Genomic DNA, 17655 nt, shown 5'->3' with positions numbered 1-17655 from the left:
GCAGCAGTGCTCTAATGCTCAGTATTGCAGATGAAGTGAATTGACACTGTTCACTGAATGTATAAAGTGACATAGAAATACAAAATCCTGAGAGACATTTATGATGATGATGGCTTTGATCTTTGTACTTTTTCCACTCTAAAATAAAAATATTGTGCAGTAGTGTGGTGAAACGGGATTCCATGTTCTGGTGAACACCTCTGAAGACAATAAATACCCTTGAACCTATTACAGGTTCAGATAGCGTATGGTAAACAAAAAGCATACTGAATAACTAGAGTAAAAAGAACTATCGAATACCTGTATTGATCGTTAAATGGTGTGGAGGTCATGTAGTGTATTATCATGAAATGAAGCTGTCATGTATAAAACTAAATTAAGGTTGCATAAAACACTATGCTAAGCATACTAGATTAAAAGTATTGTGGGTAACTTTGGTCAAATGTAAGTAACTTTTTCTTTCCTTTTCTTTCTCTCCTCACACCACCCCTGTTTCTCTTTCTGGATTGCTGCTGCACCTGTGTGGACTCGTTGCTGCAATGGTTCAAATTCATCGTTTTACTGGACTACTTTTGGATGTTTTCTGTCGATATCTTCAACACTGGAAATGATGGAAATGTGTTGTTTACAAAGTAGCTGTAAGTATTACTTTGGTAAAGATATATTATAGCTATTGTGGAAATAGAAGCATTAGGGTTTTAGTAGGTGAACTGAAACTGAGCTTAGGTAGCAGCTGGTTGAAAATCAGGAAAGGATGAAAGTTAAGGGGAAGCTATTGTAAGTATTAGAAACATGAGATCTCACCTGGCACAATGATCAATATGGTGGAAATCAGTGCTTCAACAAAAAAAGTAGTAAGTAACTTGTTTTAAAAGCTGTTGCAGAAATTTAAGAAACTGAATTCCTCATTTGTTTCGGTCTGTTTAGAAGTAGCAAGTTATGAACAAATGCAGCTGTTTAAAAATCACTATGTTAAGCTTCAATTTTAATTGGTATTGGTATACCAGAAATCTGAATCTGGCATCTGACTTCAGTTCTTTAAAAAGCTCTTTTCTATGGAGTATAAATGCTCACATGAAATACAGCATTAATTCCAAGTGTAACACTTCATACATCTTTCTGGTTAGTAACATTTATATTTCATTATCTAAAATTGTGGGTGCATATGCTATAGACCCACTTAACAGAGCAAACAACCCGAAAGTTGCCATCTATTCTTGTTTAGCGTTTCATACTCAGCATTCTTAAAGTTCTTAGTAGTAAAACTATCCTAAATGTGGAGCTATATGTGAAGGGGAAGGGAAGAGAAATAATAATAATTTAAAACAAGAATTACCAATGTAATAAACAAGAATTAACAATGTAAACCCATTCTTTTAAGCAAAAGAAGTATTACCTAGATTTAATGAGGGGGTGAGCTGTTTCTGGTAAGCATGACATACATTAAAAGGTATGTAGGCATTAAAAGATGCGGGTGGTTGACAAATAGAACTATAAGGAGTGTCTGACTGATTAGATATTTTACATCTGGTAGGATGAATAGCAACTGCACATCCTTAATGGTTATTAAGGACCTGCACTGTTAAGGAGCTCTTTAATAACTTAAAGAACACCCACTTGCATGTCGTGGCATATCTCTGAAGCATTGACTCCTGTTCAGGGTTTTAGATTCTGATAGATTGTATCCTCATATGTAGTTGTAGTAATAGATTGGAAAAGTAAAACAGTCTTGGATTCTTAAATTCCTGGCTGATTTTTTTTTTTTAATCTTTCAAAACCTTTCAGATGAGACTATTGCTGTACCAAAGGCTGAATTGAAACAAACAGCATCTTAAAAAAAGTTTCTTGATGACACAAGGCAAACATTCCTACATTTAGAGAAGTAATAACATTTGTGGCATTGTGTGTATTTGAACTTGAAACTATAACACCTAGCTTTAGCTGGCTATCATTAGATGTTCCTCTTTTATTCTGTATGAGTTAATGGGTTCAAAGATACTGCCTTTTTTTAAACTTGAAGGAGAATTGATGCAGTGTATTATCACTAAATGAGAGCTGATACTAATTTGCAGTAGGATTAAATCTATCTTTTTCAAAGTAGTCCTGCTAAGTTTGGACTTTTCAGACTTACTTAAATTTGATGATGGCACCACTACAATATGTCTTTGTACTGGTGTAGCATTGCTTGAGAATAATGGTTTCTTTGCCAAATGGGGAAATCAGTTAGGTGACTTAAAGCTGAGAGTCAATTCATTGACTAGTGCTGTGGGATTGCAAAGAAGCTAGTTCTTCTTGCATTCAATGCTTTAAAAGAGATAGTGTTTTTATATCCTTGCAAGGAATGTTTGCTTTAATTAAAAAAGAATAAAAAATTTTTAAACTCTAGAGGTTATTAGTGTAATAAGTTTATTCTGTCAATTTTAGAAAAAAAATCATCCAAATAAGCATGAGTCAACCACATACCAGCCTTAACTTAACCATATTCTATCCCATACAGAGAAGTTCTGAGGTAATAGTGCCTGTAGTAGAACAGATTTTTTTTTAATTATTATTTTTTTAGAATTCCTCTATCCTCTTGAAGATAATCTTAGGGGAATTTAAACTTTTAGACAGCACTTCAGTTCTGTGGATGTGGATCACTCTCTTAAGCTCTGAAATTGAGGTAGTATCAAATCACATCCTCTTAACTTTGGATGGACATAAAGCCTAAAGGCTTAAATCATTGCTCCATGAGAAACAGTACCTTGTGTTGCTTTAAGCAGATACTTGTCTCCAAAAGTATTTTCAGATTCTCTGAAAGAACTAAACATTTTTTCATAAGACAATCCTCAGACCTGCTGTGATACCAAACACATTTCTAGGATTCTACTGGAAGAGCAGTTTAAAAGTAGCATGGCTGATCTCTGGAGGATCGCCAGGTCTAGTACAGTGAGGGAGAAGCATTTTAAGCACCTTCAACATTTTCATTAATGTGGTGAGAAGAAGTAATGGCTAACATCCAGAATTCTCCTCTCTTTCCATAGTAGGCAATATTTTGAGTAACTTTTTCACAGTACAAGGCAACTGAAGTTTTGCCTTTATGGAGGGTTTGTTGCAATGGATGCTGCATTAGTGTAGATCTAGATCTAGATGAAGGTCTCCAATTGTGTGACCCAGAAGTAGAGGGTGTCAAGTTAGTCCCCATCATATTGGGGCAGTACCACCATGACTCTTGGGAGTATAGGAGAGCTACACTCATACTACTTGCTTGTGTTTCACATGGGCATTGGAACAGTGTTGATTATATTTTAATCTGTTTGTGTTTGTACACTCTGGTGCTTGCATAGTCATAATGTGGTAGTTGTACTTGTTCAAAATACTGTTAGCACAGCTAACTTTCTGTGCCAGACTTTTGGCTATCCAGTCAAAAAAAAAAAAAATCAATTTTTCTTTTTTGTTGTTGCAGTTCATTGCACTGTCTGTGATGTAGACAGCTTAGGTTGTTGAGAGACTGGGTAGATAGCACCTGTCCTGGTTTCGGCTGGGATAGAGTTAATTTTCTTTCTAGTAGCCGGTATAGTGCTGTGCTTTGGATTTTAGTATAAGAATAATATTGATAACACGCTGATGTTTTGGCTGTCGCTAAGCGGTGTTTACATTGGTCAAGGATTCTTCCCCCCCTTCAGCTCCCCATGCTCTGCCAGGTGCCCAAGAAATGGGAGGGGGCACAGCCAGGGTAGTTGATCCAAACTGACCAAAGGGCTATTCCATACCATATGATGTCATGCCCAGTATATAAACTGGGGGGGAGTTGGCCGGGGAGTAGTGATCATTGCTCGGGGACTGGCTGGGCGTCGGTCGGCGGGTGGTGAGCGGTTGTAATTTTTTTTTTATGTATATTTTCCTCTTTTTCCCCCTCCCTTGGGTTTTGTTCCTCTCTCTCTCTCATTGTTTTTTTTCCCTTTCATTATAATTCATTATTATTATTACTATTATTTTGTTCCAATTATTAAACTGTTATTATCTCAACCCACGAGTTTTCTTACTTTTGCTCTTTCGATTCTCTCCCCCATCCCACCGGGGGGGGGGGGGGAAATGAGCGAGCGGCTGCGTGGTGCTTAGCTGCCGGCTGGGGCTAAACCACGATACACCTTTCTACAAATGTGAAAATGAAGTGAACATTTAAATAACTAAAAAAAAATGTAAGCAAAGTAAGAAGTTACAAGCTTTTCTTAACTCTTTTTTTCCTAAATATCTCTTGCCTTAGCAACAGAAGAACCTTGAAGGCTATGTGGGGTTTGCAAATCTTCCAAATCAAGTTTACCGGAAGTCTGTGAAGAGAGGATTTGAATTCACACTCATGGTAGTAGGTAAGTTTCTGTCTTTGTTTTGAGTGGTGATCATTAGAAGTATATTGAGGTAGTTCTTAAAATCTGTGATGATGATGTAAGTATGTTTTGCATGATCTCATGAGAAAACATGGATCTTCCTCTTCTAGACTGTTAAATCTAGAGTGTTTAAAAAGAACATGTCCAATATGCAAGTAGATGAGGAGGAGAATAAAGAATAAGAACCGTGTAGTTCATATGGTCTAAGAAAAAAGTTTGTTATGGATCTAGTCTAAAATGTGACCTGCAAGTATGACATAGTAGAAGTAATTTTAACTTGTATTTTCATTTGAATAAAAAAATTGAACTGCTTTTACCGTTGAGTGCAACATGGCAAACTGGGATCCAAAAGTAAAGTTGGAATCTTTCCTTGCACATAACCAGGCAGCAGGATCCTGTATGTCCTGCACTTCTGGGAAACTATAGTTACTATGGGTGAATAATGCCATGCAGAACACTTCATTTAGGCTTCAGTGATGACCCAAATTGTCGTCATCTCTCCTGCTAGGACATCTGATTTCTCCCCCCCCCCCGCTCCCCCCGAGTGCTTGTATGACAGTAGCCCATTATTAAGGTTGTGTACATTTGTGTGTAACTGATACATATACACTGGACATGTGACTCAGTTTTGACATGCTAATGGTTAAAATAATAATAATAAGTGTTTTATAATAGCCAGCTGTCTCTTTGTTGATGTCTACCTTTATCTTTTGTAATGTGGCTAGCTTGATAATGCTTTGATGTTTTGTCATCCATACAGTGGGTATCTTGTGTAGTCATTATGTACATGTAGCATGTTACATAATAGTACTATTGATGGAGTTAGAAATCAAGGTCAAATTGGTGAAAACTCATTGTAGATCACTTATAATTTCCTTTTGATTACAAAGTGAGTTAGAATTTTAAAATTTGAGGGTTGCTTTTTTCTTTTGGAACTTGATTACAGGTTCCTTTGTAATCTAGCATCCGAGTACATAATTCATTATGTGGTACAAAACTGTTTAGTCTTAAATAAAATTTGGTTTTCTGCGATCTACAGGAAGAAGGGAGGAGGAAGGGGGGGAACTGTCTTCATAAAGTATTATTCCAGATGAAGTGTAATTTGTACTTCCGAGTTTCATTCTTGCAAAAAGCAAGTCACTTAAGGCACAAGTAGTAGATGTAGTGATGTATTAGAGCTGGAGAAAGTGTGTAAAATTACTGAGGTGTTCTTACGTTTGCCTGTAGTACAGTATAATGCAATTGCACTTAGGAGAACTGTAGAAAATTGTGGCTATCGAGAAGAAAAGTTGGTCCAAAATAAGATTGAAAATGAGATGTTGATCAGAAAATTTTTTTACTAGTTTTACTTCTAATATTTTTGTACTTACTACTAAGACTTAATTCATTTGCATGTGAATTTGTGCCATTGTCTGGAAGTTTACTGGGGGAATTGGCAGTAGTTTTCTAAATAAAAAATGCATGTAATTCTCTCCTTTCAACCCCCAAGTATAGAAATCAGACACTTGAAAGTGAGCGTTTAAACAAAATGATGGCTGATCTTTTAGTACTCTTAACATCTGGGGAGGGAACTCCCCAGATGTTAAGTACTCTTAAGTACTCTTTAGTACTCTTAACATCTGGGAAAATGACTCGGTTTCCAAGTGATGTGTCTGGTAATAGTATGCCCTGAAAAAATTTGTCTGTTTTAAATATGAAGATGAAATAGTTTGTGTATTACTGATCACTTTTGTTGGTAAACATTGTAATGTAATGTGCAATTAGATTCTTAGAATTGTAATTATTTATTGCTGTATTCATCCTTTGAGATAGTGTACTCTGACTTGGTTTGAGGTCTTTAGCTGACATGATACAGTTCTATAATAATAAACGGAATTATCTATAATCTACTTATGAAAACTTTTAAGTTTTAGAAGGTAGTGCTAATCTGTATATGGTCAATGCTGGCTAAATAAGAATACTGTATATATCTCTTGGAGATAATCTAAAATATTCTCTTGCTCTTTCTACTACCAAGAATTGTGTGTGCATGGCTGCCTTTTACTGTAGATTGCACAATTACTAGCCTGCTGGCTATGCTTTATTTATAGGTACTTCAGTGTCAGTATGTTACCTGTTTGTTCTGAAATGAAAAATGAGAAAACCAATGCTTGAAAACCAATGGTTGCTAAACAGGTACAAGAAAGAAAACAAATCATGTTTGGCATCTGGGATCTCTATGTCCAGCTATTTTCAGGTGTCTGTGAAGCTTGATATTGCAGCTAATGCATTTGTGTAGAAACTATTTTCCAGTTGTCCATTTAGTCTGGAATTATCAGTTAAACTTAATAGATGCGCATAGCATGATATCTGGCTTCTTTGTCTTGAAATGTGTAGTATAAAAAGTCAGTGGATCAGCGTTTTGGGGGGACTTGCTAATATGGTTGTACAGCTGTGCTGACTTTTGTAGAAACAATTCAGTTTTCAGTTTTACTATGTGAGATACTTGTCACTGAGGAAGTAGTAAGTACAGCATCCAACAGATCTGACCTTGTTTCCAGTAAGAATTTTTGCAGGGAGGTTCTGTAAAACTGATCTTTCTTGTGCATAAAGCACGAATGTACTCCATAAAATGCATATTCCCCAGACCACCGAGTTACTGTCGTTGCCCTGGAGATTATGGGGCTGCCCATAGCAGTGTGTGGTGGCTTCCTGCGCTTCTATTGAGCCAGTGAAGTTGGAGAGAGGGCTTTTAAATTTGGGTGTGCATAAGGCCGAGTAGTTGTTGAATAGCCTGGAGCATGGTTTCTGGAGCAGGTTCAGGACGTAGGTGCTCCTTAGCTGAGCTGATCTAAGCTGACTGGGGACATTGCTTTGGAAGTGGCGTCGCTTCAGTCATGTGGGCAGTGCTCTGTCCTGTAACTTGCTCTTTGAGTCAGGACTCAGTAAGATTATTTTATTTGAGACTTATAATACTAGTGAAGTCTTTTCTGTAAATATAGTTGCTAATTTCCAGGTGTTCTGGTGTTTACATTAAACACTTCACCTTTTAGTTACATTTATGAACTACACACATATAAATATAAAAAGTTGATGTTCAAGTGTCCTTTTCATATTTAATGTTTTAAGAATCATTGAAAAGCTAACCTTAATAGGAACTGGGGTTTCTCTATAATATTAAACCATAATAAACATGTCAATGTTTCTATCTCATTTACTGTATTTATGTTTGTATGTATGTATTTCCTGTATGTATTTTCTCTAAGTCGTGTTGTTTCTTTTGGTAGTGTTTCTAAACTTTTCTTAAGAAACTAAAGACTGAGATAGCCCTTTGTTTTCCTTATTGATCAGTTTTCATTGGACATTGATTTGTCTTTAAAATCTTCATAAGACAATGAATTTCATATTAGTCATATTCTAAAAGGCTAATCAGTAGTTTAAATCGCTGAAATCACTACTTCTGAAATGACTTGGTTTTGTAGAATAAAAAACTTAACAAGCACCTCCTCTGAGGGTAAGACGTAAAGTAGGCAGAAATATGCATTAAACTGAGCTTCATTCTTGATGCTTTCAAAAGAAGACATTTCAATAGTGGTTTAAAGCAACTAATTCTGCATCTGAAATATTAAAGCTCACCAGTGGAAAAAAATGTCAAGTTTGCCTTGGTAGTCTGCTTCCTTCATAATCTTGTGTAGTCTCTTCAAGTATAAGACAGTTGTTGAAACGCTTGACAACCTGACATAAATATTTGGTCTGTTTGAAATCCAAAGTGCATTCTCTGTATTTCTCTGCTGTATAGGTTTTTTGGAGGAAAGTACATGCTTAAGTCAGATGCTTAAGAAAAGAAAACTTCCAGAAGTAATACTACCATGGTTAGTAACTCACAGTTAAAGAAAATCTTAATTGTGAAATTGTAGTTATATCTGTTTATTAATATAATTACACTTGCTTAAGTAGTGGGTGTGTGTGTTTCCTTTTATTTTAGTGTAATGAGGTATGGAACAAACAGAGTTGGTTTTCAGTGTGTCTTTCTTCTAAACACTGAATCAGGAAATCCCTCTTTTGTTGTTCTTGTAGTGGAATTATGCTGGTAACGTGATTTGAACCAACACCCAAGTAGATGCAAAGTCATAATTTTAAAAAATTCTTTTCTCCTATAGACTTTATGTACTTAAGAATAATTATTTGGGGTGGCTTGTCCTAGAGCTATATACTTTAAGGTGTTCAGGCTTCATAAGCCTTATTAGAGGTTGAACTTTTAATTTTTTTTTTTTTTTTTTTTTTTTTAAAATCACCTGATTTGCAAAGTGCAGAACACTTACAGTCAGGTGGCTTTCCAGAGGACCTTTCTACATTGTTCCTAGTTCTTGAACAACTGTTTGGTAGCTTTGACTCTGAAAGCTGTTTTGAAACCTCTCCTATAGTAAATTGTCTGTTTTGTTTTCTAATTGTCGCTTTAGCCTTGTAGATCACCTGTAGATTACAACTTAAAGGAAAATGTCATGCAGTATTGTCATAGTGTTTCATTTGTAATTATATGCACACTCAAATGTTTTGGTTTAAACATGGCTTTTTGGCATGGATGCAAAGGAAAGGGCTGTATTTTGCAAGACTTGAAGTTATGTTAAAGAAAAAGCAAACTGATTTTAAAACTCTTTTATTGTTCACTGAAGAAAACTTGGAGTGGTTTAATACTGATATCTTCTGGTGGTGGATCATGTTCTGATTAGAATTATCCCTTTCATTTGTTCACTTTCTGGTGCAGTTTTATTTATCAAGCCAACCAGTGGTACCAATAGCCTCAGATGCTCACAGCTACTTGTTCTTTGCTAGTCTGATATCCTCCCCCCTATTTTAAAGTCAGGAACAAAATCATTAAGCACATGGCAGGAGAGGAAAAATGATTAAGTGAAAATTAAGCTGTGGATGGGCAGTAAAATTTAGTAGAAACTGTTTTGGGATGTTCCCAGTTCTTGTTGACCTGTGATTTGAAATCCTCTTAATTAAGGTTTCTGTAGTGTCCCTACTACCACAGTTATCTGAGTACGTGTTTGGCTTTTGGTGGGACCTTCGTACTTGGCTTCTTAGGATCAGTGAAGTATCATTACTGAGTATTCATTGTCTAACTTTGCCATTACTTTAGAGGCCTCTAGGCTCTACTACCGTGCAAATATAGCTTAAATTAAAACATGCTTCCTTTTAAACCTACTGGAGGGAAAAAAAAGTGAGTTTTGACCTTTCCAGGCAGTTCTTAGCTTCCCTGGGCTATATTGTTGCATTATCGGTTATGGAGCTTTTCCTTGTGTATATAGTCGGGTGTACACTGGCATACGTAACTTAGAAAGAAAAAGCATATTATGAAAAAGAACTAGCAAAGCCTTTTTTATTTCTTGAATGTGCCCTGCCTCTTTTTCCCCCTGTAACTTCACTTCTTCAAAATACCTCTGTTCCTCTAATTCTCTCGTCCTCTGAAAACTGTCATGTGTTCCATGCTACGACCTTGGCTGTAGCCCATTTTGAGCTACTTGCATGATGGCTGACTGCCTGTCTGGTACTGCTGTGCCAGTGGGCTGGGGCCAGGTTAGACAGTACTCTTTTAGTTCCCAGGGTACTATTTCCATAAAGAAAAGTAGTAGTCTGGGTTCAACTGTTGTGTAGCAGATATAGCTCCCTTAAGAAACTAGATTTAAAAAAAAAAAAAAAAAAATACCTTTTAAGTTGCAGGTATTCTGTTGACAGGATTACGAGGTATCAGTGAAGTACAGAAATAAGAAAGGTTCTTTGAAGAATTTTGTAACCTTAAAAAAAAAAAAATACTGCCTTTCATGTACTGGTTCTTTGGGTAAGTGTTCCAGTGATGATGTTTACAGAGTATTAAAACTGATAGCTTAATACTTAACGTGTACCTGATGGGGATGCCGAAGCAAAATATGTTGAATTCAGGAGAATTGGCAGAGATAAAAATGAAAGAAATGTAAAACTGGTGGAACTCAGAATGGAGCCAGGGTATTCCTAGAGATAATGCATTCCTCTGGAGTAATCTCTATTAATGGGGTAATGCCTCACCAATAGCATACCACTCCTTTTTGTGGCAAGAAGTTGATAAAGGTTTTTTGAGAAGGCAGAACAAATGAACTCTGAAGATCTTTCTGTGGAAAAGAAGTGAATATGTCTTCAAGATGTGAAAGGTCAGTAATCTAACAGTGAGTTTACTGGCCTGCAGTGCATGATTTTCCACTGAGCTACCTTCAGGTGAGAGCTTAAGTATAGTTTCATGTGACTACTTGGTTTCAATTAGAAAATCTTCTCTCGTACTTCTTTGTTGGTTGTATAGGTGTTTGTTTTCTTTTTTCCCTCTTTCTTTTGTAATGTAATGAAATACAGTTTGCAGCATGCTTGCTCTTCTTGCCTCTTTTGTGGTATTTTCCTATGCGTTTTTCTAGTGTTGGGGAAAGAAACCTGCACAAAGTCTAAAACCTGATGGAGGAAGAGAAACTTTTTACAGTATATTATTCTTGAAACTTAGTGTCGCAGAAAGCCAGTTACTCTACCTATTTGAGCTTATCTAGAAACCATAGCTCTTCAAATACTCCCACAAGTTGCTCATGGCGTAGTGGTTTTTAATCACTCAATATGAAAAAACCATTTTTTTATCTTAATTTTTGTTAAGCTAATTTTAAACATTTCCCTCGCTGTGCAGTAGCTTAGACTTGTCCTGAAGGATGCTTAAAGACTCTAATGGCCAGAACTGAAGCTGGTATGTAAAGCAATTGCTCTTCAATTCTCAATTTTTCATTGTTTGCAACTACAACATTAATTAAAATTGTAGTGCTTACTGGACAACTTCTAAAGAGCCATTATGTTTTTATTTTCTTTATTAACTGTTTGGATGCAAAGCTTCTTGAAAGCCAACTGCAGTATGGTATCTTACTGGATGCTTGCTGTCATACAAATCTTGAGTTCTGACAACTAACCTTCAGTACCAAATATTATTATATTAAAATACTGCTTTGAAAAATTAAGGAAAGGTTTTGTAAATCTTTGGTGGTTGTATTTAAACTGAACTGTTTCTTATGTGGCAGCATTTTGGTCAGAGCCTAATTTCTCTTATAATTCTTTGTTTCCTGGCAAAGGTTTTTGAGGGAAGAGACTTCTACCAAAGCGTGTGGATGTGAACCCATAATGTGGCAAAAATCTGCCTGTAACCTAATTGACTTTTATTTCTTTAAACAAGTGATGAATCTGTTGGAAACACTTTCTTTTTTCTATTTCGTATATCATTTTCTTGTCAGTCTCATAACAAATGGTATGAATTCTTTTACTTCTATCTATATTTAAAACTGGGTCTCTAATAGATGAAATCAGAGAATTTCATGAAGACCATCTCATGAGATACTGTGTTCTCCATTGTGTAGGTGTCATCATCACTGTTTGTTTTTTTTTTTTTTTTTTTTAAGCTTTGTGGAGATTTCCAGTACTTACTTACTTAACTAATCCTATCACGGTATTAGCTGTCTTCAGGCCAGTTGTAATTTTTCCTATGTTTCTAACTACATAAATATTTTTTGCTCTAGGTGGTTTTTCTTATCCTAGCTTACCAGTTTTTCGTTTTATTTCTAAATAAAAATGTCCTTGCTAATTTTACACATCTGAATATGTGCTCACATGCACACAAACACATAGTTACTGTGTTGGTATTTCATATATTACAGTACACTTGTTCATTATAGTGAGATTAGCATTTGAACCTGGTCCTTGTTCCTGTTGGTGACAGGTTTGTAGGTCGCAATTTAACTGAAATGAATAAATCTGTTTTTTTCATATTAGAATAACTAGTCACTGCATGATGTTCTACTTACGCTTTTGTAGATGCTCAGATGTTAACGGTGTTTAATGTAATGTGAACGTAAACACAGCTTAGAGAAGGTACCTAACTAATGGATATGTTTTACTTCTTAAATTGGTTATCAGGTGGCCAACACTTGTTTTGATTCTACCCTCAAAAGGCAACAGATTGTCCTGAGGTGTCATGGTGCATTGGTAGGCTGTGAGCTAAATGTTGCACATATTGTAAGCAACAACCTGTTAGAAGTCACACTACTACTGTTTCTAGTTCTTTAGCCCTGGATAATCAGGTGCCTGTTCACTGCAGGACTGGTTTTGGGGCCATCTTTGCTACAAGGCCAGAGCAAGATTCAAAGTAGAAGTAAAGTTGTGGGGTGTGTGTTTTTGTTTTGTTTTGTATAGATAAACATGCTCTATGAGTTGAAAAGTGCTTCTTTCTTCCTATGGGCTGAAAATGTTAGGCTTGCCTGCTGTATCAAGAAATGCTGACAATTTCATGAATGAACAGGTTAATATTGTAACCAAAGTGATATTCTCGGATGGAGTATTTTGTGGTCTAAATATCCAATTGTAGTAAAGCCACTGTGACCCATTAAATGTGACTCTTCTGATTCACTATGCGTGTTTTCCCTCTGGCTGATTTTGCAATTGTCAGTTCAGATCTTCACTGTGAATCCATTTGAAGCTGTTAAATTTTGTTCCTTTTTCCAGTGTTTTTCTGTATGTAGTATGGCTATTGCATGCAACTGTTCCATTTTCGTTGTTGGATGTTTTTCTGTTGAGCTTCTGAGCACATTTACTGACAAATTAGAGTTTATACCATACTCTTGTCTAGAATTTCTTTTATTAAAGAGAATGAACATCTCCTAAGAAGATTTTTTCTCACTTCTATTCTGGTGTTGTCTGTTTTTTCCACTCATTTACCATAATATAATACTTAAGGTAGAATATTTAGATTTATCAGTGGTTGGAGGTGAGAAAGGCTGCTGAATATGACTTTCATCAAATTAGTTTTTCAGTTTGAGTTCTTGTCAGCCTTCACTTCCATCGCAGTTTTTCGCTGTAGGTAGTTTTGTTACGCATAATGAGCACAAATGTAGGAACTCTTGTGCTCTATCTTGGAATGATGCAAGTTTCTGTCAGTGTTGATATAAACTGTATTAAGTGTGTAATGACGCCATTCAATGTAGTTCCTTCCCTCTATTAAGGTTAAAGTGAAAGTTTGTTTGGAGGGTCCTGACTTCCTAACTTCACAAGCAGTTCTGGCTTTGTATCACTAAGTTTTTTGACTTCTGTCATTGATGAGACTTTAAGCCGGAAATTATGCTGATGTCTTATAACCGAAACTACAAGTGTGTCAAAGCTAATGCAAAGTGCATCATTGTGATACTTCTGTTCATGAAACTTCTGCTGTGAAGGCTAAATGAGTATTTTTCATGGGGCAGATGCTTCTCCAAAGGGGCAGAAATGGTCTGGGATTTAAGGGAATTGAACTCTTGGCCTTCCACAGAAAAGAAGCAATGCAACAGAAGGACGCAAATAAATGCAGGCCAGACAAGGACAGCAAGCGTCGGTTCTAACAGCATCTGGTTCTGGTATTTTACTACTGGGGGTACGTGAAGTGGTGCTGCTTTCTATGTAAGGTGACATCTTGCTTATTTGAAAAGAATCTGAAGCATTCCCAGGTGACATCTCAAACTGCAAACAGCAGCGCTTTTTAAAAATAGCAGTTTTGCAGTCTGAAGTTCTTATGTTAAGTTTTGAATTTATGGGCTAATCCTTAATCTTGGGTCCATCTTCTATTGCTAAGTCAGTTAAAAATAGTAATTCAGTGGTCGAAAGCAGTTGTTGGATGTCTGTGGAGCGCTTTGCAGTACAGGCTAATGAGCATTGTGTTAAAATGAAGAATTGTGAAACAAACCGCTGCTGAAAAACATAATTATCAGGTAAGCAGTTAGTGACACTTGATGAGCTTGAATGGCATGGAGCAACAAAGGGAATTCATTGCATCCATGCATCAAATATTATTACTGCCTTGATCCACATTGCCCATGTCTTCTATTGCTCAAGACAGAAATAGTACGCTTTGTGTTCAAAAGCATGGTAGGGAACCACATGTTTTAGAAGCAAGTGACATCAATCTTCAGTTTGTTCTAGTGTTTTGGAACTTGCTGTCCTTGATCTATTCTCATCTAAGACCTGTAGTTTTTGACTTTAAATGTTACTTGCTAGTGATGTAACAAAATGTTATCTTGTTCTACTGTGACGGAAATGCTTGTTGTCAAGGCTCTGGTTGTCGCCAGTCAGACCAACAGTTCACTAAATTAAAGGATTTTGAACTATTGCACCAAATGTAGTTGCATTTGTGTTCTTTTGGAATAATCTGAATTTTGTTATAAATGAGGTAATCTCAGGAATATTCTGAAGTTGTCTCATGAAAGATCTGAATGATGTAATATTCTGGTAAAGAGCTAGTTGAGCTTTTATCTATAAATATCTCCTCAAATCCTATGATGTAAGTCTGTAAAACATTTACTTTGTATTAAACTGTGATCCATTAATTTGCCTTCACATCTACATGATTTTTCTGATGAAGGAGATATTGTTAAAGTTTCTGTCCCACGCTGCAGAGTTAAAAGGGAGCAGTAGGTTTTCTGAGAGTAAACTTTGTTTGTCTTGAAAGTCAGCAATTCTCTTTTGCCATCTGCTCCTCCTTGGTTTAAGGTATGAGAAAGTTTATTGTCAGTTTCCGGTTATTTTTGCTTCACTGTTTTTCTTACTAGCTATTTACATCTGCCATTGATGAAGAGGGTTTGGTTTGTTTTCTTTTTTTCACCCCCAGAAAATGCTTTACATGACAAGTGGCACAATCTGTCAGAGGCCTTTGAGCAATTAATGTAATACCCTGAAGTAAAAATACTATTGTCTTCATGTAGGATGGCACAAGTAAATAGCAGAAGGAGCTCTTTAAAGGACCTGAAGACAAGCTTGACTCTGAACATCAGTTTTCTTGGGCCTTGGATAACATGTGATGGTGTTTTCCTTAATGACCTGTGGAAAGGTTAGCAACATAAAATAGTGTTCAAGTTTAATGGTAGTTATTTTTAGGGGGATTTCCCTTCTGAACTTACTACATTTTGGTCACCAGAATTATAATCTTGTATCTCCAGACTTCTGGCAAAAGACTCGGGGAATGTAGAAACCTTTGAGCTGGTTGCATGGGTTTGTGGCTAACCATTCTTCTGTGTTCCCAGCAACAGAACTGAAGTGTGAAAAGAAATTATATCACCTCTTTGTAGAAGTTTAGTGTATGGCACTCCTTGCTCTGAAAATGCCAAAGGTAACCTTGTTAGTATGAGTCTTCTGATGCAGAAAGAAATAGTGTTAAACAAAATCCTAACCACCTTGTTTCCATGTACTCTGAAGCCTGCGTGAGGGGATTAATGCTGGAGTTAGCCTTAGCAGGACAGGTGAAGCCTCTTGTCCCACACCCCAAGTATGTTCCACAGCACTACCATTTGTGGCCTGTTGGTTAACTTTAGTGAAACCCTAGTGAAGTCAGACCTTGAAGAGCATGATCTTGCCTGCTACGCCATCTCCCCTCCTGTATGTAGATTACTGTATCAATTAAAAGTATTTTACATTCACTTGTTCTGTAAAGTTGTGCTGGAATTTTTCCATTTATATTCTTTTATGGTCTGGGGTGCTTACTCAGGTGTAAAATTTTTATTTGAACAATTATTTCAAGGGTGTATTTTGTCTCCTACTTCTTCTTGAGTAACTGAGGCTAAAAAACTGAACCAATTACCACTGCAGGGAAATGTCTTCTATCAGTGATTTTGCAAAATCAATACCTGCTTCTGCTACAGTATAGGTAGAGCTTAATCCAATAATGCATGTTACCTATTAATTCACTTAATAGACTAATACAGTCTAGTGGTTGGAAAACTAAATCCATCTACTTTTCTTATGAGGAAATACACACTGTATTTCTGAAATACAGTTCTTGCTCTGTACGTTTTGGTCCTTTTACCTGCTGTTGTTCAACTGTTCAATAGTGAGGTTAGTCTATGATCAAACATTTTTAGTGACTGAATGCAAAGAAATGAGTTGACTTGGATGATTGGGCCAGATTTTAGCCTTAAGTATTCCTTGAACTGGAACAATTGGGCTTGAATTATCTCACCTATTTCAGTCTATACAATAAGTAGAAGCATGTGATTTTTATACACTGTTTAGATTGTGGTTTGAACAGAGGGCAGTGTCTAAATTTTTATTTGACTGAATTTATCTGATTTGGGCGATTTATGTCAAATGGCAAGCATTCAGATAACTGAATAAAATAAAACTGACTCAGAGGAAGTATTTTATGAACTTTGCAGATACTTGGACTGTTTGAGGTTCTACTCAAAAAATCAGCTTCTGCTTTAAGTAACAACAAAAGCATTTATTCTACAACTAATTGCAAAACATTTTTGTACACTTGTCTAATTAGAAAGGAGTTGAGACCTACAAGTTCAAAACGTCAACTGTACTATGTAATCAACAGACAAACTTCTAGGCAGTATATCTTCTTGTCCCTCAGTTTTGGCACTCTTCTGATGTTTTCCATCTGTCTTTTTTTGCTAAAAATAAACTTAATTTCTTAGAAGTAATTTGCTTTTGGGGCACAGTGTAGAATGCTGTAATTGTATTTTCTAATGCGTATTAAATTGTGTTGAGTGGCTGACTGAGACCAGGCAAGGATACAGACAGCAGGATAAGTAGAAAATACAGGAAATCAGAATGAGGATCAGCATAATGACAGTAGCTGAAATCATGACATGGTACTAATTTGGAGAAAGCAGATATCTGTAAAGATGGATGAAGAGGTCTCCAGTTGCGTGCCTCCTGCAGTTTCTTGACCGTGCATCTATAGAGCTCTTTTAAAAGGCTTCAGAATACCCCTCCTGCTAATAAGTGTTAAGCTGCCATTTCTTGCTCAGAGTTTGTGACTAGCTGAAGTTGGTGCCTTTTGGTTTTTGAGAAATAAATTTTGAGTTTAATAGCATCAGGGCCTGACTGTAGATGATGCTTGCTTTCTCGCTTACTATTTGTAACTTCTCACAAGCACATGTCATTAAGATGTCAAAATAAAGATGTCCATCAACTAGTACCATAAACTTTGGGAGATAAATGGTATTTCAAGGAAATACCACTGCTTGCTTGCATGCCTCTCTACAGAATCATGGAATAGTTCAGGTTGGGTGGAATCTCTCAAAGTCATCTGGTCCAGCCCCTGTTCAGAGCACTTTCATATGCTTTTTCTTGGGTATCTGCTTTTGTCCTCTGTCAGGAGGAGGATATTGGGTTAGATAAAATAAGCTAGGTCCCATCTTGAAGTCACAGTTGATGACAGTTCATGAGCATTTCAGGAAGGTGCTGTTATGGAGCACTTGGTCAGACCAAAGGTTTAAAGTTCTGT

General features: G+C 36.4%; 1 protein-coding gene across 4 annotated transcripts in view; it reads left to right on the top strand.

Annotated features, from left to right (window-relative positions):
* The first annotated feature begins 619 nt into the window (after positions 1-619).
* SEPTIN7 (septin 7) overlaps positions 620-17655 on the top strand; it is a 70441-nt gene continuing 53405 nt past the window's right edge. For 2 of the 4 annotated variants that reach the window (XM_075493474.1, XM_075493473.1), the window contains exons 1-2: positions 798-854; positions 4247-4349. In XM_075493474.1, the coding sequence (XP_075349589.1) occupies positions 813-854; positions 4247-4349 (145 nt within the window). In that variant the 5' untranslated portion in view covers positions 798-812. Of the gene's footprint in view, positions 639-797; positions 855-2639; positions 2663-4246; positions 4350-17655 lie in introns of those variants that run through there. The other 2 variants (XM_075493475.1, XM_075493476.1) reach the window with 2 other exon arrangements.

This window comes from Mycteria americana, chromosome 2 (assembly GCF_035582795.1).
Source record: "Mycteria americana isolate JAX WOST 10 ecotype Jacksonville Zoo and Gardens chromosome 2, USCA_MyAme_1.0, whole genome shotgun sequence".
In the NCBI taxonomy this organism is placed as follows: domain Eukaryota; kingdom Metazoa; phylum Chordata; class Aves; order Ciconiiformes; family Ciconiidae; genus Mycteria; species Mycteria americana.
This window is presented reverse-complemented; position numbering and strand designations above follow the sequence as displayed.